The sequence below is a fragment of the Paramormyrops kingsleyae genome, chromosome 8 (genome assembly GCF_048594095.1).
Source record: "Paramormyrops kingsleyae isolate MSU_618 chromosome 8, PKINGS_0.4, whole genome shotgun sequence".
In the NCBI taxonomy this organism is placed as follows: Eukaryota; Metazoa; Chordata; class Actinopteri; order Osteoglossiformes; family Mormyridae; genus Paramormyrops; species Paramormyrops kingsleyae.
This window is the reverse complement of record NC_132804.1, coordinates 30361084-30387820: the sequence shown is the minus strand read 5'-3', so window position 1 is coordinate 30387820 and position 26737 is coordinate 30361084. Positions and strand designations below refer to the sequence as shown.

At 47.5% G+C, this 26737-nt stretch overlaps 1 protein-coding gene across 9 annotated transcripts; it reads left to right on the top strand.

The window, feature by feature from the left end:
* The first annotated feature begins 372 nt into the window (after window positions 1–372).
* LOC111835911 (MYND-type zinc finger-containing chromatin reader ZMYND8-like) lies at window positions 373–26347 on the top strand. 9 transcript variants are annotated; one of them, XM_023796692.2, is made up of 20 exons: window positions 373–613; window positions 6057–6127; window positions 6654–6805; window positions 9212–9355; window positions 10374–10487; window positions 10803–10895; window positions 10993–11080; window positions 11211–11266; window positions 12049–12126; window positions 12621–12736; window positions 14753–15231; window positions 15802–15909; window positions 16317–16472; window positions 17982–18536; window positions 20055–20483; window positions 20834–21036; window positions 21540–21620; window positions 22951–23029; window positions 23665–23904; window positions 24224–26347. In XM_023796692.2, the coding sequence occupies exons 1-20, from the start codon at window positions 600–602 to the stop codon at window positions 24406–24408; spliced, it is 3441 nt and encodes a 1146-aa protein (XP_023652460.2). In that variant the 5' UTR covers window positions 373–599; the 3' UTR covers window positions 24409–26347. The 9 variants fall into 9 exon arrangements, with proteins under 9 accessions (XP_023652460.2, XP_023652454.2, XP_023652456.2 ...); XM_023796686.2 differs by having other exon boundaries at window positions 9137–9355; window positions 10800–10895; XM_023796688.2 differs by having other exon boundaries at window positions 375–613; window positions 9137–9355.
* The last annotated feature ends 390 nt before the right edge of the window (window positions 26348–26737 follow it).

Below are 26737 nucleotides of genomic sequence, written 5' to 3'. Positions count from 1 at the left end.
TTGATGTTAAGATCAGCCAACAAAGGGCACAGATAGAAACTGAAAGATGTGGAAAGTGCTTTTATCTAGTCGCTGGTTACTGTTCTTTTGTTCAGTTTTACTTGTTTGTGAGAATGATCATATGTGGACAGCTGACAAACAGGGAGGGATTTCTGAAACAAAGGCCTTTCCCTCGGCAAGAGGGCTGCAAGCCAGACAGCCATGTTTTTATGTCCTTTTAAAAGAAAACCCGTGGACAAATATCACGTAAAACACGTGTTGTGTGGTTATACTGAGGTTTTATTGCGTTCTGCGCATTCATCTGAGCGCAGGAATGCTTTAAAGCGTGTATTTTGTGGCTCAGGCCTAGCTCCTTTTTGTGTGTCCACAGAGCTGCTCCTGCCTGACTGCGCTGAACAAAGATAATCACTCAGGAAATGTCTCAGCCAATCGGGTGCACCCTTACATCCTGCCTGTGAAAGGAGGCCACTCAGGATCCGGCTTCTATCAGACAGCCCCGATCGCCAAGCCTGGAGTGCCGAGCCCTGCTCAGTCTGTGGACTGTGAGGCCGTCCTCCATGTTTTTTTTCTATAAGCATTGACATAACACTGTGCTAGCCATGCATCCACAGAGGTAAGCTTGATTTCTATTTCCTTTTCTTGCTATTCATGTGTTGCTTGTCTGCTGCAGAGATACAGTCTGATACTTGTGGAGGAGATGGCAGGAGTAGCCAGCAAGGCCCACAGCTGAGTGGCAGGCCCGGCCAGGGCTGGGCCAGAGACAGAGGCAGAGGCAGAGGCAGAGGCAGGCTCTCTCTCCTGCTGGAAGCCCGTTCCTCTGATCACATGGGGGCTCAGACCGTCTCCATATTGAGTTGCAGGTGTGGCCTTAGCAGATCCATTAAAAATATATTTTAAATTATGGATGGGGGGGGTTTCTTTAAGAACACTAATGTGTTTAACATGTTGACCATTACTGGTTTGACCTTTTTTTTTTTTATTACTGGGGGTTGGGAAATTCGGGGGGTGGTACAGATGGGGGTGGGGTAGGGGTCTGGGGTGGCTCACATAGTCCACTGTGTTGTGGACCTGTGTTACAGTGTGGGAGCAGCCCCCCCCCTCCCCCCCCACCCCACCCTACCCTACCCTGGGGGAAGGAGGCCTAACTTATCACTGCTTCCCATAATGCCACTTCAAGAAGGGGCTGGGGTGGGGGTGCAGCAGGAATGTGGGGGGGGGGCATCTTCAACTAATATTAAAAAAAAAGCGATTTGATACTTTTTCTTATGTAATGACATGAAAATAAAAAGCATTAAATGTATTTAATAATATAGGGAGCTTTCATCTGAGGGTGCTGGGCTGTGTTGGTGCTCCCTCTCCTGCTAGCGGCCTCTGCTCTTACAGAACCTACCTCCACTTTCATTTTGACAGCTCCCCAGCATGTAACGCTCGTCCCTGTAATGACACGCGAACGCTGAGACTGTGACCTAAGGCCTCATTTCGGCCACACACAGACGGCAGCTGGTACGGGGGGCTGTGGCGGGGCATGCGGAGCCGGCACTCGCCCCGGGACTCCCGCACACGCAGGCCGTCCTGGGCGTGAGCGGCTTGTCCTTCTCGACGTCAGACGCTGGCTTTTCATCTCAGAGGGACTCAACCGTGTAAGGAGCCTGCAGCGCAGATACGTCCTTGAGGCGGCAGCCATTTCTGTTTGCAGTGGCTGCAGTTTGGTACCGCCCCAGTAGCTTCTACCCGGCCGCGATCCATAACCTCTGGCTGGCCGTAGCGACATTCTGGGAGCTCTGGGAGCTTGTTACGTCTCCCTCGCACAGTGATCGGTCCCTCTGAGCGCTTTTGAATGTCTGTCCTCTGTCACAAACTGTGCGCTTGCGTTACAGTTACTTACAGATCTGCTCTTTCCTGGATACACCTTATGCATTATGAAAGACCATCTTTGTTCTTTGATTGGCTGCTGTGTTGGAGCTGTGCCAAGTCACCGTGCTGACAAGTCGGCCATTTGCTTGAATTTAGAGATTTCATCTGCAGTTTTGTTGAACGTCTGTCTGTCCGGATGGGAGGCTTCCATGCTTCCATGGTTATTTGTCCTCTGAATTATTTTTTTTGTAGCTGAGATTATTGACACCCTGTGCCATGACAGTACATTGCCAGTTGAGCCCTTCAGATACGGCGAAGGTAACCGTTTCCACGGATACGGAGTGTGACGGTACGGCAGTGCTAATGACTTTGTTTTGAACCCAGTGGCCTAACACTGCCATCAGGCTACTTTCATTTTTAATCACTTTCATGGCACGGAGGGGGAGGAAGGCAGTGAGTGCTATGTCCTTTCAGCGTCCACAGCACATTGTTCTCACTCCCGGCCGCGGTTTCTGCTGAGGAAGACCTGGCAGCCAGTCGAGGCGGCCTTAAGCGGCTGTGCGAGCCGCCGCAGTCGCTGCTGGACGAGATCCCTGCATAGATGGCCGCCAGCATTTACACAGCCCTTTCCCTGCAAGCTCTTACTGCAGCGCCGGTCCTCGCATGTTTTTATTCTTTATTTTCAGTTTCGCTGTGAGGATTTTTGTGTTTTTATTTATTTTTTTTATGTCCTGGGGAGAAATCCCCCTGCACTGCAGCAAAATGCCTGAGAGGGAGTTGGGTTAGAGGGGAGCAATGTGGCACAGCTCGGTCGGCCAATCAGATGTGTCCGTGTGGCGTCTGGGCCAATCGCAGCCACAGCCGAGGTTAAAGATTGACAATTGCAGTGGAGCAGCCGGGAGAGCAAGGCCCTTCTGGAAAATTCCGCACCCATCTTTGTCTCATCCTAGGCTGCCCTAAAATTTTAACGGTCCACGGCTGAAGAATTTGTCGTATATGTTCTGTGCTTTAAGATAAGGTATGCTGCTACGTGTTGTTTTATGTGCGGTGAAAGGTTTGTTAGCTGAGGAACAGGAAGGGAGAAAAGGGATAATAGTAATGGCTTCTTCATCCTTTTTTTCTGTAAATGGCAGGTTTTGTGGGGTACACAGTCTAGCATGTGCACTGAAGCTTCGTAGTTCTCTTTACCTGTTGTCAGATGGGGGGATTCGCTGTGTTTACAGGCTGAAAGACGGGGGAGGGGGGGGGGGCCTTATGGCAGGGTGCGTCGGTGCTGCTGCCCTCTCTCACGGACACGGCCTCCCCATGGCTGGGCCGGGGTGGCTGGGGGTAATCGCCTAGGGGGGTTGAGAGCGCGAAAGTATTTCGAGGGGGTCCGGGGCCTTCTCGAGCTGCCAGGTGGAGATGAAAGTATGGCCTCCAGGCCGGAGCGTGGGTGGGGGTGGCGTCAACCTGCGATCACGCTCCGTGGGTTCGCACGGCAAGCCGCATCTCAGTGGGAGGGGGGTGTGGGGGTAGGGACCTGTTTGTCAACTTTTAGAGCATGCAAGCTTCCTTATTGGAAAGTCCCTCTGCGAAGGCACCACAGTGGGCCGTAGCGTCAGCAGGGGTGGGGCGAGGGCGAGGGCGGGGGCAGGGGAGGCCCGGCTGAAAAGGCCTGCATTCCTGCCTGCAGGGCAATCTGCTGCATTTTTTCCTTGTTCTTTTTTTTTTGTTGCTGCAATGGGCATGGTGACCTTGCGGTTGCCATGGCAGCGGGGGCTGCGGGAGGAGTCGGCCGCGTTTACCCTTGTCCCCTGGGCCCTGCTGTCCCCGTTCTGCCCCCGCTGGAGCCCTGGTATTGTTTGTGTGCGTGGAGGCAGTGGGTGCGCGTGCCTGTGTGTTGGGGGCGGTGATGGGGGGGTGCACATCGGCTAGGGGGTCATGTTTCCCCCTGCAGCTGAACCCCAGCGCAGACGGGGGGGGGGGGGCTTCCTCGGCCTTGGGGCCTTGGCTCAGCGTTTCAGCAAAGCAGGCTCATAAAAATAGCTTGGCCTAAAAAAACGCCCTAAAGTGCTCTGAGTTCATTTGGATCTGTGCACTCAACACTTTTGTGGAATAAGAGCAGGTGAGGTGCCCCCCATGTGAGTGAATATAACTGTGGCAGTCAGAGGTTTATTCCTTATAAACTTGGTTGTGTTTTATGGAGGAATCAGCAACTGTACATTGCAGTGAGTGAGGCTCCGAGCGTTGAGCGTGGCTGTGTTTACACAAGCTTTTCCCCTGCAAAGGCCCGGTTGCCGCGTTAACACAGAGTAATAAGAAACAGGCGTTTTTTCAAGCACACTCGAGATGAGAAGCTGCCATGCAGGGAAGCCCCTTCCTGTGAGTTATTACATTTAGTTATTTGTATTTCAGAGACCTTGTATTGCAGTTTAAGTAAATTTTGTATTTTAAAGACATAAAGTACATTTTTGGACTTTCAGTTATAAACCCTTTTATAGTACTTTGTGGTTTACCTGCGTGGTCTAGTGGGTAGCCTTGAGGTCGGGGGTTCAAATCCTGCCTCTTTTGTATGTGCGGGCCTTTGCAGGCTCTCCCTGTGCTGTTTGTGGTTCCTGCAGATATTCGGATCTCCTCCTCGGGCTCAGAATGAACCGTTAGTTTTGACACAAAACGTTGAATCCCGCATTTGCACTGAATGTGCTTTGAAGTGTGAAGTTAAGCTGTAGTTTTGCTTGGTCAGTGTTGGAGGGTGAGGTGCAGGGTTCGGAAACCTCTCCCAAGTATGCCATTGAAGTTTCCATAGGAGCAGTTTCCATAGAAACACGTTACCAGAGAAACCAAGTTGGCTATGTATAATCTTTCGCACGTTGGTTTGCTTTTTGGAGTTCTGCGCTGTTAAATGTTTCCCAGCCAACACAAGCTCTTGTCTTATGTTACAACAGATATGTTCCAACCTGATGGGAAATGAAATTCGGCATTTTTTCCAAAAACAAAAACAAAGTAAATAACCTTATAATCTCAAAGTTGTTTGGTTGCTTGGACCTTTTTACTGAAGCCATCCAGGATGCTGCTTCCCTGAGAGCTCTTGCAGACCTCGTGTGAAAGGACAGCCTCCTTGGGGACAAGCCCTCCCAGGGGACAGCCTCCTTGGGGACAAGCCCTCCCAGGGGACAGCCTCCTTGGGGACAAGCCCTCCCAGGGGACAGCCTCCTTGGGGACAAGCCCTCCCAGGGGACAGCCTCCTTGGGGACAAGCCCTCCCAGGGGACAGCCTCCTTGGGGACAAGCCCTCCCAGGGGACAGCCTCCTTGGGGACAAGCCCTCCCAGGGGACAGCCTCCTTGGGGACAAGCCCTCCCAGGGGACAGCCTCAGCTAGCACTGAGGCGAGGCTCTCACAGATGACTGTTAATCTGAAATGGATTCATTCATTTCTCTCTGACATGCTGAGAATAAAATACAAAAAACACTAAGCTTCTCCGTGGAAAGCTGACAAATGCGTTTCTCTTTCCGAGCATGTTTGCTGAAAAAATGTGTGGACAACATTTACTATTAGTAGTATTAGATTAATTACTTTAAGTATAGTAGGGATGAGTATAAATGAGTATACCTATGCACAGAGAAACACAGACTCAAAATGACCTTGTATCGTATGTGTGTTATATGCTGAAAAGTCAGGTGAAAAGCTCTTTTTATTCTCAGTTGATGTCTTTTTCACAGGATGCGCTAAAAAAAGGGATCTGAAAAAAAAGGTTATGTGAACAAATTTTACGTTCTGGGCCAGCGTATGTGGGAAAGGGATGTTATAATGTTCAGCTCTGAATATCAAAGCCTGGCCTCATCTCCGTGCCAGAGGGATGTTCAGTGCATCGCTATGGAGATCGCTCATGACTGTGGCACATAGTCATCTGCGGGCACTTGCGATACCTGACGGGCGTTGATGGGAGTTGAATGTTCTGAGGGACCTCAGACGGACAGAGCGGCTCGTATCCGTTAGCTCACAGTTAGCATCGTTAGGTGAGGGTCACAGTGAACGTTGACGCAGCTGTGAGTCAGCATGGAAACAGTTAAGCGCGGAGGTAGACCCAGATGCGGTGCTCCCCTGGGATTCGCCGTGTTGCTGTCGTCACAGTCGTGTACAGTAGAGCAGTAGGGCAGTTTGCTGCCCCCCCACCCCCACCCCCAGCCCCACCCCCACCACTCTTTCTTGTCTGTGACAGCTTGGCTGAGGAGGAGATTAAAACGGAGTCTGATGTGGTCGAGGGGATGGACATTTCCACACGGTCCAAAGGTAAGGAGTGCGGTGGCACATCTGCAGCCTCCGGTGGCTCTCTGTGGACAGTGCCGTTTTGGACTGGGTGACGTTTCGGGCTGACAAGCGTTATGGCTCATTTTTATTTTTAGTACCGGGCTTCTGTACAGGTGATAAGAACATAAAATGTCTGAGCTGCCGAGCACCTAGTGATTCAGTGCAACAAACAAACAAATTCAGTCTTCTGAGCTAAAAAAATAACTGCAGCAGATAGCACTGGGTTATACACTCTATAGTTTGCTGTGTGTTGTTTCACACCACAGCCAAGCCCATCAGTACTTAAGCTTCTGTTGAGACACACTGGTTGGAAAAATATTCCTGGTTTGCTTATTCTTGTAGAAATGGGGTATATTGGAATGACTTGGAAAAAGCCTATTTCCTCCCATGTGACCTCACTATTCTATTCTGAATCAGTCTCACCAATGCTTGGCTTGTGTGCATGGATGGATGCATTATGTGATTCTGTCTACATAGACATGACGCTTTTTCCGATTTGTCTATACAGTCTCAGATCCCGTGTCAGCTGAGCGGGCTGCCCTGAAGAGGAAACTACCTAGCCCTCCCCACTCTTCCAACGGACACTCCCCCTCTGAGGCTTCTCCGAGCCCTGTGAAGAAGAAGAAGAAACCAGGCCTGGTGAACAGCAGCAAAGAGCAGGTATGGCCCCTCACACAGTTACACCGTCAGGGATACTGGCAAACTACCCAACACACAGCAAGACCATCAGAGACACAGGCAAATTATCACACACACAGCAAGACCATGAGGGATACAGGTAAACTACCCCACACACAGCAAGACCATGAGGGACACAGGTAAACTACCCCACACACAGCAAGACCATGAGGGACACAGGTAAACTACCCCACACACAGCAAGACCATGAGGGACACAGGTAAACTACCCCACACACAGCTATACTATCAGGGATACAGGTACTCCTCACACAGTGAAACAGTTAGGGATATAAGTAAACTATCCCTCACACAGCAAAACAGTCAGGGATGCAGGTAAACTATCCTTCACACTGTGAAACAGTCATGAATATAGGTAGACTACCCCTCACAGAGCTACACTATCAAGGATATAGGGATAGATAAAGTACCCCTCACCATAGTTATACCGTCAGGAATATAGATAAACTACCCCTCACACAGATATACCATCTGGGATACAGGTAAACTACCCCTCACACATCTACACCATCAGAGATAGAGGAAAAGCACCCCTCACACATCTATACCGTCAGAGATACAGGTAAACTACCCCTCACACATCTACACCATCAGAGATAGAGGAAAACCGCCCCTCACACATCTATACCGTCAGAGATACAGGTAAACCTCCCCTCTCACAGCTACACCATCAGGGATACCCCTCACACAGCTATAGGGATACAGGTATAGGGATACAGGTACACTCCTTTCCTTATGCTCAGGGTAACTGCACTGATTGCTCACTACTGTAGTCCTGTTTGCTATTTTTAAATTCTTCAGCTACCTGATGCCTTTGTTTTGTGCAGACCTACCTGGTTTTGTAAATACTTAAAAATGTGAGCATATCTGTTTTGATATAGTATAGGATGACTAAATGGTCAGCTTTTTAAACATGTCAGCAACAACTTATACAGTACTGTGCAAGTCTTAGGAAGTCAAAAAAAAATGTTTAAAGCTGTTTATCTGGGTAACAAGTGTACTTTGGCTTAGAACAAAAATACAATTTAACATTAGGATATATGCAAATTTAGAGCAACACAATAAAAACTAGTAAAAACCCCGTGAGTTTGATAAATTTCACCACCAGTTAACTTAGTTAAAAAAGTCAAAAAGATATGATTAGCTATACAAAGTGTGTTAGTGGTTGAGTCAAAAAAATACATGGCTGCACTGGACAGTTGCTGCAAATACTGGGGTGATTTTGTTTGTTGAAATCTTCAAATTTAAGGTGGAAAACAAGATTTATCAAGGTACCGTCATAACAAAACCAAGCCTGACCGACTCAACCTGTACTTTAACTTAGTCACAGGTGAATGTTACTGTTGAATTACATTGAATTTTATTGGCGTCAGGCACCACGCATTTATGAGCCATCGTCGTGCCTTTGTTCAAGTTCTTCTGCAATAGCAATTTAGCACATTTTTCTACCAGTTACACGTCAAATCTGATCAAACTGAGTAAGAATCCATCTTACAAAGTCAGAAAAAGACATAAACATTAAATGCTAATGTAACAAAAATTTTAGAATGCATATCTAACCCTGAACTGGGCTCCGTTTGAATTGTAAAGGGGGTACCAAAGAAAATCATTTTTGAGGGACCTCAGAACGAATAGCAAAAAATTAAAAAATGTATATTTTTAGACCAAGTGCACTTAATAGGATGGAAAAAAAATCAATTTGGTTAGTTTCAAGAACTTTATACATTTTTTGGACAACCCTAGGGCCCCATACACACATTTACACACCCCTGCTATAAGAGTGCACGTGACCTGCATCTATTTGCTCCGCAGTTAAAAAATGACTGAATATGCCCCCTGCTGGGATGCTGTACACCCTGCCCATTGTTTTTCCACTAGTGTTTTCAGTGTCGTTATCGGTGAAGCCTTAGACAGTCCTGAGCTCGTGTCCAGCCAGCACAGAATGGCCACCTCTGTCTGCGCAATCAAACACGAGCCGGCTAATGACTGACGGTTACATGATCCAGTCAGGCTGCTGCCAAACAGCTCTGGGGTGAGCAGCCTGGCTTTTCCACCCACCGCCCCCCCCCACCCCGCTCTGGTTAATTATGTAATCATCTGGCGTGACCTTTTGATGCTAAGGGTCATGCAGGAATTTCTGATTCTGTTTATCTCCGTTCCTTTTTGGATGCGACGGACCCCAAGTTTGGGTCGCGTCCCGTTAAGTGCTTTGCTGCCTTGAGCACCATGCTTTCTCTCACCCTGTGTGTCTCTGTCCCCCCCCCCCCTCTCTGTTCCTCTCCCTGCACTCCAGCCTGGCCTCAGACATGGCCCGTTTTACTATGCCAAGCAGCCACTCACCACAGACCCTGTTGATGTTGTGCCGCAGGACGGCCGGAATGATTTCTACTGCTGGCTGTGCCACCGGGAGGGCCAGGTGCTGTGCTGCGAGCTCTGCCCGCGGGTCTACCATGCCCGCTGCCTGCGGCTGGCTGCCGAGCCCGAGGGCGACTGGTTCTGCCCCGAGTGCGAGGTACCCGGTGCCCATGCTCTGGCCCTGGGCCACGGGGGGTGGGGTGGGGAGAAGGACACATGGTGGGGTAGCAGCTTGGGCAGAGTGCGCGTTAGTGTGTAAAAAGTCTGTCTCTGCCACAAAGGAGAGTCACCATTGAGTGTCTGATACTGTACACAAACGAGTGTGATTCGGGCAGCATCAGTGGCATGACGAAGGATTCCTCAGAACGGCCAGTTCTGCCCCGACAGCCTCGGTTATGCCGACAAGCCTTACTCTCGCTAACTGTAGACAGTGTCCCTCTTTTATATGGACGTTATAATGAACATTTAAGTAAGACACAGTCTAACAACATAAAACATGATTAATCACAAAAAAAATGTAAACAGTGATATCATTCAGGAACCTGTAAGTTATAGATGGTTTCCTGACCACCTGCAGCCATCTGTGAACGCCGTCCTGTGACGCAGGAAACTGCATCCGCGTCACATGCCGAACGGAATCTCACGTTTTCGGTTCTGCTTTTGTCAGGGTCACCTGCTTATCATTCAATGTTCATTTCAGAGCCCTTCTTATAGAAACAGTAACCTGAGCTTGGTGAAGCAAATTTGCTGGAAGTGCAAAATGCGACTTATTGTAGATAATGTGTCATTCTAGTTTAGTCTAACACTACTGAACTGAAGTTAAGTGAGCATTATTCTTATAAACAGCAAGAGACAAAGGGAGGGTTTTCACAGTATTTAAAGTGCAAAACACAGGATAGTGTGAAACAGGGGGAATGGACACAAGGGTTTATATACATACATTATAGTCTATATATATCATGATTGCAATGTGCATGTCAACAATAAGTAATACAGCAGCAGCTCAACATGGACAAAGAAACATAGAAAAGCTAATGATAAATAGCTAAATAATACTAAGTCAGAGTGAGCAGTGCCAGTCTGAGGAGGCTTGGCTTGACCATTAGTATTTTAGCGTTAGCTGAGGCCTACCTGGTGTGAAGCAGCAGCTCCGTGGCGTCTGGTCTCGCCTGCAGAAAATCACAGTGGCTGAGTGCATCGAGACCCAGAGCAAGGCCATGACCATGTTGACCACGGAGCAGCTCTCCTACCTGCTCAAGTTCGCGTTGCAGAAGATGAAGCAGCCAGGGGTGAGTGCATGGGGGGAGCCCCTCAGGGAAGCCCCGACGCCTGGGTGCGAGTGTGGGGAGAGGTTGGGCTGGATCCTGAGACATATGCCGTGTAGAGAAGAGCACCTTTTATTGACCTTCTGTATGCTTAACCAGGGCAGTGACCCTAACCCCAACCACAAAGGCATGCCTGTCTGCTTTCAGAATGGCAGCCTTCTTAGTGACGTTGCCCCTCGCCTCTTGCTTGGGCTGCATCTGCCCAGAGTCCTTGCTGGGTAAACAAGGGTTTCGTCTGCCTCGGCTGAAATCCGCTCTGTCCTCTCGTCCCTGGAGCAGACCGAGCCATTTCAGAAGCCCGTGTCCCTGGAGCAGCATCCGGACTATGCCGAGTACATCTTCCACCCGATGGACCTCTGCACGCTAGAGAAGGTAGGCAGGAGCGGGCCGCGCTGTTCATTGGGCATTCTAGAGCCGTTTGATGATCACATGACTGGTGTTATATGATGGTGGACTTTCCATTTGGCAGAACGTCAAAAAGAAAATGTACGGGTGCACAGAGGCATTCCTGGCTGATGTTAAATGGATCCTGCATAACTGTATCATTTACAATGGCGGTGAGTCGATCCCAGATGTCCAGGCGGCATGGGTGTCATCATTCTCAGTGTCATTGCTATTATTATCGGTTCATATTATTGTCGGGTTCAATTTCATTCATTTGATTGATTAAAATTGCCCTCATCCTAGGTAACCACAAACTGACGGCCACAGCGAAAGTCATAGTGAAAATCTGTGAACATGAAGTAAGCATCCTCACGCTCTGCACGTCTTTGTGTGAGCCCATCACTGCTGACTGCACTTCCTAGTAAAGGTTTTCTTGTTGAGCTGTTTCATGGTCTTTTGTGAATGACCAGTCAGGAGGTCATTACAATAGTCCGGTCTACTTGAGATAAATGCATGCATCGTTTTCTCTAGGTCCTAATTAGGACCACAGCCTCTGACTTTGAGTATATTTTCAAGATGATAAAATAGCACCTTAGTTATGACTTTGACGTGGTTGCTGAAGATAAGGTCAACGTCCATTATTACACCAAGATTTGTAACTTGACCTGTGCTCTGTAGAGCCTTACTACCCAGCGAAACATTTAGTTTAAGTCCAGTCTACCAAAAAGCATTATTTCAGTTTTGTCTGTCACACCTTATCCATGCATATAACAAAAAAACTATTGAGTTTGGATTTTACAAGATCAGACTCATGCATAAATGACTGATAAATGTTCATATTTATCCAACCCACCTAATATCTTTAGCTCTTCTCGTTGTGTATCCTGGATGCTCCTCTCGGCCTTTGGTTGAGTAGCTCTCTAGTTAGCTTCTTGCTATGCCGTAGCCTGCTGTCCGGCTATCGCTATGCTAACTGTCCCACGTAACTGCTCTCACTGGAATCTCAGCCTAGATACACTTATGCCTATGCTAGCTCCTTGTCAGCTGTGTGCTTGTGATGTAATATCCGCCTCACTCTTTGCTAAATTGTTGTATGTAATATAAATTTTCATACTGTTGAGTAGCCCGTCTCTGTCCACAGATGAATGAAATCGAAGTTTGTCCAGAGTGTTACCTGTCGGCTTGCCAGAAAAGGGACAACTGGTTTTGTGAGCCATGCGTAAGCTTTCCCCGCCCGACACCCGCCGCGCCACGCGAGTTCAGCCAAGGCGCTGCCGCAGCTGCCAAGGCTTTCCCATCTGTGTGTCACCCCTACCTGCTTCCCGGGGATGCTGTCAGACCATCCTTTACAACTTTAGGGTCCTTTACGTGTTTAGGGTTAAGATAAGATACTTTGTTGTCACTGCACACAAAGCAGAGAAATGTCATTCAGCAGCTCACCAGGCAGACGGACAGCGTATATACATAGACAAGGACAGTAAATAAATCCACACATGGATAGACTCAGAAATACACAATGTACAAAGAACTATGAAGCCAGAAATATACAAACAGCAGGAAAATTGTAACCGGATCCAAGGATTGTATTGCATATTGGTGTGAGGGACGTATGTCATTTACAAAGACAGGAGGTGACTACTCTTGCTAATAGCATTGCATGTGAAACGTTATCTAAGCCGTGCTCTAATCCTGACGATGTGCCATGTCTTTTAGAGTAACCCACACCCACTGGTCTGGGCCAAGCTGAAGGGCTTCCCCTTCTGGCCGGCAAAGGCACTGCGGGACAAAGATGGACAAGTGGACGCTCGATTCTTCGGACAGCATGACAGGTGAACAGCTTCACGTCCTGCTGGTTCGGATTGGCACACCACTTGCCATGTGATCAGCTGGATCATGGCATGACCTTCTCTGATACATTTCATTTAGGGTGACCAGATAATCCATGTCAGGGAGGACACTCTGAGCTAGGACAGGAATTGTAAATTACCATTTCAATGAAACGGACCTAGATTTCACTTGGGCGCTGAGTTCTTGCTATGTGCTGATTGGTCAGCCTCCTATAATCATGCATGTGTCACTAATGCTAATGTGAAACAGCTGGATGAGTCTTTCAGTCAAGGAAACAAACCAGTCAAAGCACAAGAAGAGCTGAACTATTTAGTTGAGCACAGGAGCCTTTCAATTTGAAAATAGTTTGTAAAACCCGAAGTAGCTCAAAGTCTCCTCCCTGACATGGATTATCTGGTCACCCTAATTTCATTCATTTATTTATCATTTTTGCCAGTCTGTTGAGGCTTTAGGTCTGCCTCCTGACCTGGCACAGTAATCCAGCAGTGTCCTAAAAGGTTCATCCGCCAGAGGGGTTCTCCTCTGTAATCCCAAACAAGCTACCTTATCTCAATCCCTGCTGTAGGTTAAATGGAACATATAAAGGTATATGTGGTACCAATTGCAGTTCAAATAGAATAAGTATCATATTTACTATGATATTAGACCTTTACAACATATATCATAATCAAACACATACATCCATCCTCCATCCATTTTCCAACTATTTACCTATTAGAGGGTCATTGGGAGGCCTGCAGCCTTTCCCAGCAGCACAGGACACAAGGCTGGGGTACAGCTTGGACAACATGTCAGTAGAACCAAATAAATATTAAATCGATTTAGGGTACAATCATTTAGTAAATAAGGGATTTATTATAGTTTTGACCTAACCCTGTAATTTGCCCTTCTCTATTATCTGTTACACAGTATAATGGCTTTTTCCAATAATCCATAAAATTTACATAAATTCCATTAGAATGAAGTACAGCCAAGCAAAGGTCATTTTTGTGAGTGAGCAAATACAGAGATAAACCTTATTCTGTGTGACCAAGAAGCAGAAGCACCACTACCTGTTTGTTTAATATGCTCGGCCGTTTACTTTCCGCAACCTGGTGTTAATGTGTTTCAATGTAAGGAGAATATGGTTCAGGTCACACAGTGAACCATTCCACGTGGCGGGGGGGATGGGGGGGGTGTTAGGGGAGATCTGGAATAACCACGTAAAATTGTTTGGTTCCCTTGGCGAGCGGAGTATAGCATTTCAGATTTTAGTAGAGTTTAGGGCACTAAAACGGAAAAAGGAAGGAAAAGGGCACAAAAAGATACGAGAAACGTGAGATATACAAAGATCACTGTGAGATCACTGCGAGATATCACTTGAGTGGTTGCCGTAAACACGCTTGGTGTCTGCCATGCAAGCACTGTACATATACTTTATGCATTTATGAGTTACTAAACTTTTTGTGTATTTGCGACTTGTGCAAAACTCGCGAAAGATTTCTATTTAATTTCTTATGCTGACCCCATGACATACTGCTGTGGTGCAGAAAGTTTTTTTTTACTGATTGGTTGTTATTGTTGATATGTCACAGCACAGTGCACAACAAAAGAAATGCGTCCTCTGCATTTAACCCATATGAGACATCATGACATAGCAGGGGGCAGCTATTATTTGGCACCTGGGGAGCAGTACATTCCTCAGGGTACCCCAGTGGTTGGGGATTTCAACCAGCATCCTAAGCATGCTTCCCTAACCATTAGGCCACCACTGCAAAATTGAAGCGCCCAACATGGGGCTTGAACCTACAACCCTGAGATGAAGGGTCTCATGCTTTACTGACTGAGTTAACCAGATTGTGGAAGGGTTGACAGTATATCTAAAGTACTATGGCCATAGAGATGACTGTGGCATTGGTGTGTAAATAAAATGTGATCTGACTGAATGTAAGTGGTGTGTGATCTCTGCGCTCTTCCGACAGTGAGCTTCATACATTGTTTCCCTGTCCTCCTTTCAGGGCCTGGGTCCCCATTAACAACTGCTACCTCATGTCTAAGGAGATCCCTTTTTCTGTGAAGAAGACCAAGAGCATCTTCAACAGCGCCATGCAGGAGATGGAGATCTACGTGGAGACTTTCCGCAAGAAGTTCGGTGTCTTCAACTATGCCCCCTTCAGGACGCCCTACACTCCTGACAACCAGTTCCAGATGCTGCTGGATCCCTCGAACCCGGCAGCCGGCTCAGTGCGACCTGAGCGGCAGGAGAAGATCAAGCTCAGCTTCGACATGAGTGCCTCCCCCAAGGTGCTCCCGGGTCGAGCCACGGCGCCAGCATCGGCGGGGCGTCGGGTCTCGCCCGCCGATGCGCCACGTTCACCCACGAGCACCAACTCGTCCGCCCACACCGGCTCAGATGGGGAACAGGAGGTGCCAGAGAAGTGTGGCAGGGGCCCCTCTGGCCTGTACAGTGCTGGCGAGGAGAGCATGGACTGCTCAGGTAGATACCCATCTCATACCTCGCAACCACAGTCTGTCCCATTCATCCATCCATCCATCATCTTATTATTTACTCATTTGTCAATAATTATTAAAAACACTGAATTTTATCAGACACGTACATGATTTACAGCATTGTTTTGTGTAGTAGACAGTTTTTTTTTTAGCCAAAGCAATGTACGTTGATAAAGTAGGGATAGTCAGAGCAATTTGGGATTAAGGACCTTGTTCAAACGCCCAACATCACACTTTTGACACTGGGATTTGATCTGGCGACCTTCCAGTGACAGGCACACACCATATCTCTAATACACACTCCCACAGCAGACAAAAAAAGAATATAATTTTTTAATTGCCATTTTACCTGCTTAGACACTTGCATCCTACAAGGCATCTCACCATCTACCTACAGTATGACTTGGAAACAGATGATGTTAAATTAGAACTGGAAACCAGTGATAAAGTCAGGAAATTGTGTGATTGCAAGTCAGTGGTACAGCATCCCCACCCAACCGCCCAGGTCAGCTTATTCTAAGTTTCATGTCATATTTTTGTGTCTTTAATGCCACAGCATCTCCAGCAGCAACTAAATCCTTCTCACCACATGGCCCCCCGATGGCCACGGCCCCTAAACCGGAGCGGATCTCAGCCGCGGGGAGTATACTGAACCTCAACCTGGGTGAGCCTCTGGCCCTTGTCGCAGCCTGATCAGTCTTGCCTCACCCTCAACACGCCCTTTCTGTACACTATCACTCCTTCATCACATCATTGCCACAAACTTCTTCTCATGTCATTATTACTACATTATTACTACAAGATGGCAGACTCTCACTGACTCCTGCCAGTCTACTGTCCAGAGGAACCTGCATAGCTTTCTATGCCTAATCTGCCAGGCAGCTGCACTGAATTACTTTGGGTTCAGTGTCCTTGATGTAGGAGAAGGCTGTCCATTTGGTATCAGAACCAGCATGTTGACCTCCTTAAACCTCAAGTCTGCATGAGGGTCTGCCTGACCTCTCCCAGCCGGCTTGAGATGGGATGGTGTACTTCTGCTCTGAAGCCACCGTGGGCCGTGGTGTTTTGCAGATCGCAGTAAAGCCGAGATGGACCTGAAAGAGCTGAGTGAGACGGTGCAGCAGCAGCAATCTCTACCAATAGTCCTGACCTCTCCGAAGAGGCAAATCAGGAGTCGCTTCCAGCTGAACCTGGACAAGACCATTGAGAGCTGCAAAGCACAACTGGGTTTGTATGGGACTAAGCAGATTTGACATCCTCACTGTTATTATCGTTTGCTGGTAACCATATATACACATAGACATTCCTCCAGGCTTCCCAGTGGCATGTTCATTGTAATGATTGTACCCAACTGCCTTTTTACAAGCTGTATGATCTTCTCCGACGCAGTGGATCTTTTTTTATTATACCTGAAGTAATGTAGCTTCAACCTGGTCCTCTGTGCTTCAGGGAAGTTCAGTTTAGGGTTAGGAATCGGTTTAGGGTTAGGAATCGAGTTGCTTGTTTGCCTTCTAGTGCCTGGTATTCCTAAAACTATTAAAAGATCAGTACTCTTCCTGTCCTGGTTCCTCACAGCCATAAAGAGTCAGAGAAAATATCATATTTTGAACAATTCCGATCTTTGTTCATAGAGATACCCCAATATTTTTCAAGATGTTTTTCTAGGTTAAAGTTGCAGTATTCAAAGTGTTTCTTTACTGCTAGACCCTTAATGATTGATGGCTGTTCCAATACCGGTCTACGACATCAAGGTCTTCACCATGAACAATAAAGTTAGCTGTGGTTCCTGTAATTATAACCTGTTTCCCTCACGTTCAGCCATACTCCCATCTCTTTAGTCTATTCTTTAACCTTCTTCATAAGCATTTTCAGATTGTCTTCATGATCAGTGTAGTGTACAATCAACAGCTCTCCTCTTCCAGTACAGCATCTCTCATTATATGTTCTGTGTACTGGTCCAGTAGGTATTATGATAGTATATAACTTATTGGTTGATCTGTAACCAGTCAGTGTCTTCCTATTCCATTGTTACTCTGGGTTTTTCTCCAGTGTAGAGTGTAGGAAATGCTCTGGTTGACTGATTTATTAGAAAAAGTTCTCTAATAAAAGGTACAGCATAATGGTCTTTTCTCATGCTTATAACGGACTACTCATGCTAATAGAGCTGGAGTATTGCTGTTACACTGTACTCATACTAACAGAGCTGGCTCATTACCAGTACAATGTACTAATGCTAATAGAACTGGAGTATTGCCATTATACTGTACTCATGCTAATACAGGTGGAGTATTGCTATTACACTGTATTTATGCTAACACAGCAGGAGTATTACTGTTACACTCCACTCATGATAAGCTAGAGTATTGCTGTTACATTGTATTCATGCTAATAGAGCTGCTGTATTGCTGTTGAACTGTATTCATGCTAATACAGCTAGAATATTGCTATTACACCATACTCATGCTAATAGAGCAGGTATATTCCTGTCATATTGTGTTCATGCTAAAAGAGCTAGAGTATTACTGCTACACTATACTCATGTTAATAGAGCTGGAGTATTGTCATTACACTGTATTCATGCTGAGCTGGAGAATTGCTCTACGTCAATAGAACTGGATACTATAGTGTTTCAGGCTAAGGACCTACTTCAGTGGTTTATCCGTATTGATATTATAAGTGTAGGGCTCGTTTCCTGCACCTGTTCACTGGCTTAATCATCCTCCTATTTCCCTTCAGGAATAGACGAAATCTCCGAGGATGTGTACAAAGGTGTGGACCACAGTGACTCGGAGGACTCAGAGAATTCCGATTCCAGCGACCCAGAGGATGGGAGTGACGAGGACCAGAAAGCAAAAGGTGGCCAGGACGAGGCTGAAGACAAGGACGGAGATGGAAGAGATGGCAAACGGAAGGCTAGGGTACCGCCAGCGGGTGAAGAGAAAGAGAGCAGCACAGATGCCAAGGCGGGATTGGCCGCAGGTGAGAAAGCGGCAGGTGCTGCCGAGCCTCCAGCGAAGGAGCTGCCAGGCACCGACACAGATAAGGAGCCTCCGGAGAAGTGCGGGTCGACGTCGGGTACGGCCACACCCCCCTCGAAGGACAAACCTCGGGTAAAAGAGGAAGGCAAGCAGCCTACACCCCCCAACCCAGATCCAGAGCCCGACTCGGACTCGGAGCAAGAGCTGGTCATCGACCTCGGGGATGAGCAGGCCGGTGGGGAGCGTAAGAAGAACAGGAAGGAGCCCGGGACCACCTCCACACCCAAGGACCCCAGCGCTCCTCCTCCAGAGTGTAAGGCTCCTCTCCAGTCACTCTCCACATTGGCCTAAGTTGCAGACATTTACATTACATTTATTTTATTTAGCAGACACTCTTGTCCAAAGCAACACACAAGAGGGGCAAATAGCACATTGCAAACATGCAGCTGTCAAGGAATCCACATAAGTGCAGCTAGACTTAGCTTCTAAAGAATGTCCAGGTACAAGTGTAAGCAGTATTGGAGCAGGAGCTACACAGCTATCTTCCAAACAAAGCAAGAACTAACACCCAGAAAGGCTGTAGGACTGCAGGGAGTACCTGGATTGTAATCTTTATTGTAGTGCATCATCCATTATTCTTTGTGGGAGACCAGCTGAATAGACTGTGCCATCACCACACAGCAAACCCGGGCTCAAATGTGTCCCCAGGGCCGTCTGTGCTAGTCATTTTATTTGAGTGTGAATATGCTCCAGGTCAAGTTCTACAGGTACATTTCTGAATCTGGCCTCTTATGCAGGAGGTATCGCGGCGTACGGTCTGTGCTTCCTCAGGAATGGCTCCGGACCATTTTCCTGACTGGATAAGTGGCCGTTGAAGCTGGATCCAAGAGTACTTTATGTTGTCCTCTGCCCATTTATGTAACTCAGTCTATTCCTTACAGCAGGGGCAGCCAGTCACCATAAATAGAGTGTGAACCCTCCAGGTTTTAGAGAACGAGTTTTAAATTAGCACCTCTGACAGATGACACATTAGGTCAGGTGACTTTCATTCTACATATCAGATACAGAATTACAGTGAACATGGACCATAAACACGGGGTACAATGGCAGGGAGCACAATGGCAGGTCGGGTTCCAGTCCATAATAGGGCACACACTCCCACACTACAGCTAATTTTAGTGACACTAATTTGCCTAACTGCATGCTTTTTGGACTGTGAAAGGAAACCGGAGTATTGGAGAGGAAACCCATGCAAACCCGGATAGAACATGCAAACTTGACATTGACACAGCTGGCTGCAGGGCCCCCAACCCCCAACTGCCCTCTGAGTCACCCTGCAATCCAAAGAGTGACCCACTGTGCTGCCCAATGAGCCGCTGAGCCACCCAATGAGCTGCCCAATGAGCTGCTGTGCCACCCAATGAGCTGCCCAATGAGCTGCTGTGCCACCCAATGAGCTGCCATGCTGCCCAATGAGCTGCTGTGCCACCCAATGAGCTGCTGTGCCACCCAATGAGCCACCGTGTCGCCCAATGAGCTGTCATGCTGCCCAATGAGCTGCTGTGCCACCCAATGAGCTGCCCAATGAGCTGCTGTGCTACCCAATGAGCTGCTGTGCTACCCAATGAGCTGCCATGCTGCCCAATGAGCTGCTGTGCCACCCAATGAGCTGCTGTGCCACCCAATGAGCCACCGTGTCGCCCAATGAGCTGCCATGCTGCCCAATGAGCTGCTCATGAGCCGTCCGCAGAGCTAATGAAATGTTAAGTAGAAGGAACTGTTGATGGCTGTTGGCCACGACCAATTTACAGTGTTGTTATTCTGATTTTAGCTAAATCTACAGCGCCTTCCAGTGTGACCGCTCCTCCTCCATCCGACTCCACCCCCTCGACACCCAGCGTGAAGGACCCCGCTCAATCACCGGTCGCCGTCCCACTCAGCATGGTGTCCTTTGCTCCGGGACCAGCCGCACCCCTGCTGCCCGGAGCCGCACCCAGCACGACGCCCACAACCACCGCCGCGCCTGTGAAGAAGCAGCGCCCCCTGCTGCCCCGCGAGACCGCCCCCGTGGTGCAGCGTGCTGTGGTCTGGAACGCCACTGGCAAGTTCCAGACATCCTCGCAGAAGTGGCACATGCAGAGGGTACAGAGGCAGCAGCAGAGCCAGCAGCCGGCTGCTCAGACGCAGGCGCAGAGCCCGTCATCAACGCTACAGCCGTCTTCCGCAAGCACGAGATACCAGACGCGGCAGGCCGTGAAAGGTGTGTCTCCCTAGGCGGATGTTTGTGGGGGGTTGTCAGTGAGGTGCACTAAAACTTTCGGTCTCACACCTAGGTTTAGAGGACTGCACACTGACCCTGCGGGCCATGGGGGCTCAAGTTATTGCTTGAAGGCGCTTTACCTTAGAGACTCTGTCCCATGTGCTGTAGTGCATGAGTCAGCACGGTGCAGTAACACTCACCATAAGCGACCCTTAAATAATAATGCACTATAACCAGCTCACTTTCCACCCCACAGCTGAAATGTACCACATTGGAGAGAATGTTTGAATGTCCAATCACCTTTGCCACAGTGGCCATTAATACTCTCTGTGTTTTTATAATGATGCCAGCTGTCCAGCAGAAGGACTCCCCCCAGGGCACGTCCAGCTCAGTGGTGCCCCTAGTGACAGCAGCTCCAGCCGTCCCCGCGAGCGCAGCCCCCGCTGTCTCTGCTAGCAGCCCCTCGTCGCTCTCGTCCTCGACCACTGGAGACTTCCAGATCGCCACTACCTCGGCCGACATAGCGGCTGACATAGCCAAGTACACCACCAAGGTGAGTGGCTTCCGATCATGAGAGCTAGAGGTAAGGACCGTGCACTGATTTCAGTGTGTTACCACACCCACCACACGGCAAACCAGCTCAGGGATGAGAACCTGACTGCAGCCATGTGGTGGACCAGTGTGGTCTGAAGGACCAGTGTGAGGTTTTTCCGGTAGCTGGAGTGCCAATCCTGCCACCAACCCCAAAGTTAATCCCTGTAAGTAGGAGGACTTCCTTATTTTGGGTGGATGTAGGTTGATGTCATACCCAGGATGAAGCAATGGCAGGTTAAGGGCCTTGCTCAAGGGCCCAACAGAATAGAATCACTCTGGGCATTTACAGGATTTAACCTTCCAGTTGCTGGCACAGATCCCTAGCCTCAGAGCCACCACTCCATCACAGGATCATTCTGATCATGGACGTGAGGAATATTCACGGGAGCCGTCTGCTTTCCTAACCACTGCGTCCCCAAGTGCCGAGCTACAAATCTCTGACGTCAGAAATCTGCTTTTCAGATAATGGACGCCATTAAAGGGACAATGACGGAGATGTACAACGACCTGTCGAAAAGCACATCAGGAAACACTATCGCTGAGGTGAGCGTCGGCAGCGGCACTGTTTATCACCGCCCCCTATTGGCCACAAACAGTCAGTACACTACATGTTAAACACATTCCTTATTTAGTAGATGGTAAAGCAATATGTTTTGCTAACCAGCTAGCTAGCTGTGATCTAACTCTACTCACTCGCTAGCTAGCTAACTGTAATGTCACATGCAAGTAGAGGTCTGCGTGGGATGGAATTTTAAATCCCACTCCTGCCCCCACCCACAAGATTCTGTTGTGCTCCCACGGAAGCTTGTCACATTTCGCTCCCACTCCCACCCATATCTTATAAGTCTCATCCTACTGCAAAGAAAAAATATGTTTTGTTTGACTATGTTTCATTTCAGCTTAAGAATAAAAACAAACATATAGACTCAACAAATATACTTTCCTTTCTGGCTGCTGTGCCAGCAAGGTGCTGTGTTAAAGGGACCCCGGGCCATGGACGGTGTCAAAAGGTGCTAGATCAGCACAAACAATATCCACACATTTGTGTGTCGTTTCATGTTTTAGTGCAGTTGTCACTTTTGATTTAGTTGCACTTGGCACTTGCCATGAATATCATGGATGTCAGTGTAGTCTGCCCCTTCAATACTGAACGCACATGCCATTTTAGCCCTGAAGTGCCAGGCTTGTACTCAGTGTATGGTAACACTTTGTTGCATTTGTCACAATGGGCCATTATCATCACTGACAGTGGAAAACAGCTGTCAAATATCCGATTTTCCCTTAATTGGATTAATAGTTGGATAATTACCTTTCCTTAAATTGCAATTTACATCCTTAGGTGCTAAAATGTTTGTCCTGGCTCTGCCATCATTAGCCGACCGCCAAGAGAGTGATGAAGGACTTCTTTATGGAAGTTGCAGGATAGGCCGACTGTGTAAAACCTAAATTAGACATATTAGTCTATTTTGGGTTTTATTCAGTGAATTTTTAAGTGTAACTTTCTGTACACTCACAAACATGAATAACAATAATAATTTAACACAAAAAATATCTGCGCAATACTTATTTAAATTAAATTTTATTCTTTTTGCGGGATCCCACGAGTCATTTCAATTGTCCCGCTCCCGCATTCAGAAATGAAAATCTGTCTCGCGGCGCACTCTATTGCCGCGGGTCCCGCGAGAGTGCAGACCTCTGCATGCAGCAATGAAGTGATCATATCCCCAAAGTGACTTTCTGATTGGGGCCCCACCAGTGACAAACCCGTCCCTAAGTGTCAGGTCAGTGGGAATCTGGCCCATGAACTTTGTGTACTGTTTTAATGCATGACGCCGACTAAACTGCTCCTGCTCCAATCTAATCCTATCTACAGATCCGGCGCTTGAGGATCGAAATTGAAAAATTACAGTGGTTACATCAGCAGGAGCTGTCCGAGATGAAGCATAACCTCGGTACGTTACTTTCTACAGTTCCTAGCAATGCCACCAGAAAATGCTCAGCAAAACTGGGCTTGATTCTTATGTCTTAAGAATAAAATAGATCACAGGTTACTTGTTAAAGGACCACACATCTGTGTGTGTGTCTGTGTGTGTGTGCATGTATAATAATGTTATGCGAACCAAGTGTCCCCACAATGTGATAAAAAAAATTTAATGAAATTTAATGAAAGTCTGTGACTGCAATCAAATAAACTAAAAATGGCTAATTTTGGTGAAGTTTAGGGCTGGGTAGGGGTTAAGGTTGTCATTAGTGGGATTAGGAAATGAATGGAGAGTCCCCATAAATATGAATATGTACACTGTGTATGTGTTTGAGTATGTGGGTAATGTATGCATATGTATTACATTTTGGCCATTTTTTCAGTCCCCACAAGGGGAAGCTCAATTTTATAAAAATCTGTGACAATGAAATAGCTAAAAATGCCAAAAGTCTTGTATTTTGTTTGGTTACTTATGGATAAAGTTAGGGCTGTGTAGAGGTTAAGGTTGTCATTGGTGGGATTAGGCTTATGCCCAAAGAAATGAATGCACGGTCGCCACGATGATATGAATACAAACGTGTGTGTGTGTGCACACGCGCACACCAGAGCTCACCATGGCTGAGATGCGGCAGAGCCTGGAGCAGGAGCGCGAGCGGCTCGTGGCGGAGGTGAAGAAGCAGATGGAGCTGGAGAGACAGCAGGCCGTGGACGAGACCAAGAAGAAGCAGTGGTGCGCCAGCTGCAAGAAGGAGGCCATCTTCTACTGCTGCTGGAACACCAGCTACTGCGACTACCCCTGCCAGCAGGCACACTGGCCGGAGCACATGAAGTCCTGCACGCAGTCAGGTACCTGCCCTGGCACACACGCATATGCACACGCGTGTCCCCATGTTATCGTGGGGCAGCTTTACATCCCACTGCGATTTTAATACTTTAACATTAATGTTAAGATAGAATCACACAAACAGCCATTAGAATGACAGCAAAACATTCTGTAGCTTTGTACAGTCGCACAGTGAGTATGACACACACTGTCATGTGCACACACCCCCACCCCCCACCCCCATTGGTGAGAGTCTGCAGTGTACGGGTCAGAGTCAGTGGCTCTGCACTGTGTCTCTATGACTCTGGCCCTGTATCTAACCTTGAGCTCCCTCATCCTCAGCGGCGGCCTCGCAACAGGAATCGGAGCCGGAGGTGGCGGCAGATGGAGGCGGCAAAGCATCCGGCCAGGCGGCCAGCGGGCAGGCGTCTCCAGGGGAGGGCGGGGCAGCGGCGGCCCCCCTGCCAGACAAGGACTCAAGCACAGAGCGAGGGAAAGACAGTGGCACCCCTGTCGCAGGTTCATAACCCGCAGGAGGGGCCAACTTCGGTGTGACGTGGCCTGTCTGTGATTTCGTCAAAAAAGCATTACACGTGGACAGTCCCCGCACACGCTGGGGTGGGGTGGCACTTTTTAAATGTAAGTATTAAGAACTATTGAATCCTTCCACGGCTTCTCCCCCGTTACCAGCATTTTGGGACACACCCACATTCCCACGTATCCTCACACAAGCACACGTGTGGGGGACACCGCTCAACCAGGCCTCACCATCCTTCCAAGGAACTCCGGCGATCACGCAGAGGAAGGACGAGGCAGTCTCTTGGCTAGACACTGCAGCGGACACCGTCCCCATGGCCCATGTCACCGAGGACCACAGCACGTCTCAGCGGTTTTCTGGAAGGAGATGGAAGCTTCTTCGGCTCTGTTCCCCTGACGACAGTTTAACGAATGCTACCACCGTCTCATCCCCAGCAATAACTTTGGTATTTCAGGAAAAAACCTTCAAAAGGAAACTTCCCCAGTTCCTTAAATGTTCTTCAGTTTTGTATAAAAGTCTTTTTCTCTCATGTGGTATTGTTAACTTGCTGGAATAGTGAAAACTAAAGTCTGTGATTTGTTAATATCCCCAAAGGCCACTCCCCTCCCCCGCCCCATCGCATTACTGAATGACCCACGCGGGTGACAGGGACTGTGCAGTAATCAGTGACAATGTGGAAAGTCAGGGTGTCCTTTATGGTGACGATCCCACTCTTGTCAGTCTCTCTCTCTGAAAAATAAGCTATCTATGGGTGAATGCATTTGACATGCGTGGCAGGTTCTGTGTTTATGTAGCAAAGATCAGTCCCGCAAATTCATTTGCTTCACAGGACCGGGAATCAAGTTGTGATGAGATGCTACAACAGCCAAGGAGGGAAAACCGGTTTCCAGGGGACTTACCCACACTGTCACCCACCACAGACATCATTCAATAAAACACAATGAGAAAAGAGGACAAGACAGATAAATGTATAACATATACCGATGACTGTACAGATACACAAACCTCATGTTTACTCACTAGATCTTTTTAATTTATACGGGAAAGAGGCACATGTTAAAATATCTCTGGGTATTGTTACCATGTAAAAATGCCTTTTGCATAGTAAATGCTGAAGTGGTAACATACACAAGGAAATGAAAGGGGATGCTGTATGCCATTTTGAGGTTTACAACATGCTTACCTGATTCCAACTCTTTTGTATTATTACTTCCATATATATATATAATTGTCTTTCATTCATATCCTCATTTCATATGGTTTAGTAGAGATATGTTTGGAACTATATCTTAAATTACACATAGAGTATAAAAGACTTTAAAGTGTACAAATAACTACAAGCCTTTCAAAGAGAAAGTGAACAATTATTATTCTTATCGTGTTTTTTCATTGCATAAAACACAGGTCTGCCTTTAAACTGGACGTAAAAACTGCATTTTAAGTGCTGGAACAAGGATTCTCGTGTTACTAACATTTTTCCAGGCAAACCTGTCGATGGCGCTGTCTAGCCACGGAGAACATGATTTGACAGATCATCTGGTGGACATCGGATGGGTTGCCTCCAGCGTGGCACCAGGAAAGGACAGGGAAATTCAGACGTACTCTGGAAGCCTCTATATCAATGGTTAACACTGTGCTTTGTCTCATTTAGCCTCTCAGCTGCATCATTAAGGAAGACCTTACGTACGTGCGAAGGTATGACTCCTACAGAGATAATCGCAATCGAGAAGGAAGAAGAGAGACTGTGTCACTTGTGAGCAAGTTTGTCTCACGGTTTGTTGTTTACATACTGTAAATAAATACCCGGGAATTAGAAAGTGTCACAGCCTTTTTCTAACTACCGTGAATCTTTATTATACATGTAAGTTTGCACTTTCATGTTAAATTGCCTGGAGCTCGTTGACGTATAAAGCATATTGTAAAATTTTCATGGACAATCGTTTGTGTTTTTGTCACTATAACATGCATCACATTATCTCCATTATAACTGTTTTATAGACGAAATTCATGTTGACAACACATAACAGAAAAAAAGGTAAAGCAACTAGCCGCTTGACACAATTGCATGTACAGCGTAATCAAGAGGTCTTACTGTTCCTGTACCAAATACTGCAAAGCCTTCACCTCAGGTATGGCAGGCGAGGTTTGGTGACATAGATAATCGTTTATGAGTCAAATAAAAGATCCTATATGAATTTACTAATATAGCTGAATGTGTAGCATCCCTTAAATATTTGGACCAACAGCCCTCAGGATGAAGCATCCCCAACAATGCATGTTCAGGCAAACTACCCGTCTCCAATTCCAGTAAATATAGG

Coding starts and splice junctions, on each gene's coding strand:
- LOC111835911 (XM_023796681.2), top strand. CDS start 649: ATGTGTTGCTTGTCTGCTGCAGAGATACAGTCTGATACTTGTGGAGGA. Junction 10,896..10,992: donor ACCTCTGCACGCTAGAGAAG/GTAGGCAGGAGC, acceptor TCCATTTGGCAG/AACGTCAAAAAGAAAATGTA. Junction 11,081..11,210: donor CTGTATCATTTACAATGGCG/GTGAGTCGATCC, acceptor CCCTCATCCTAG/GTAACCACAAACTGACGGCC.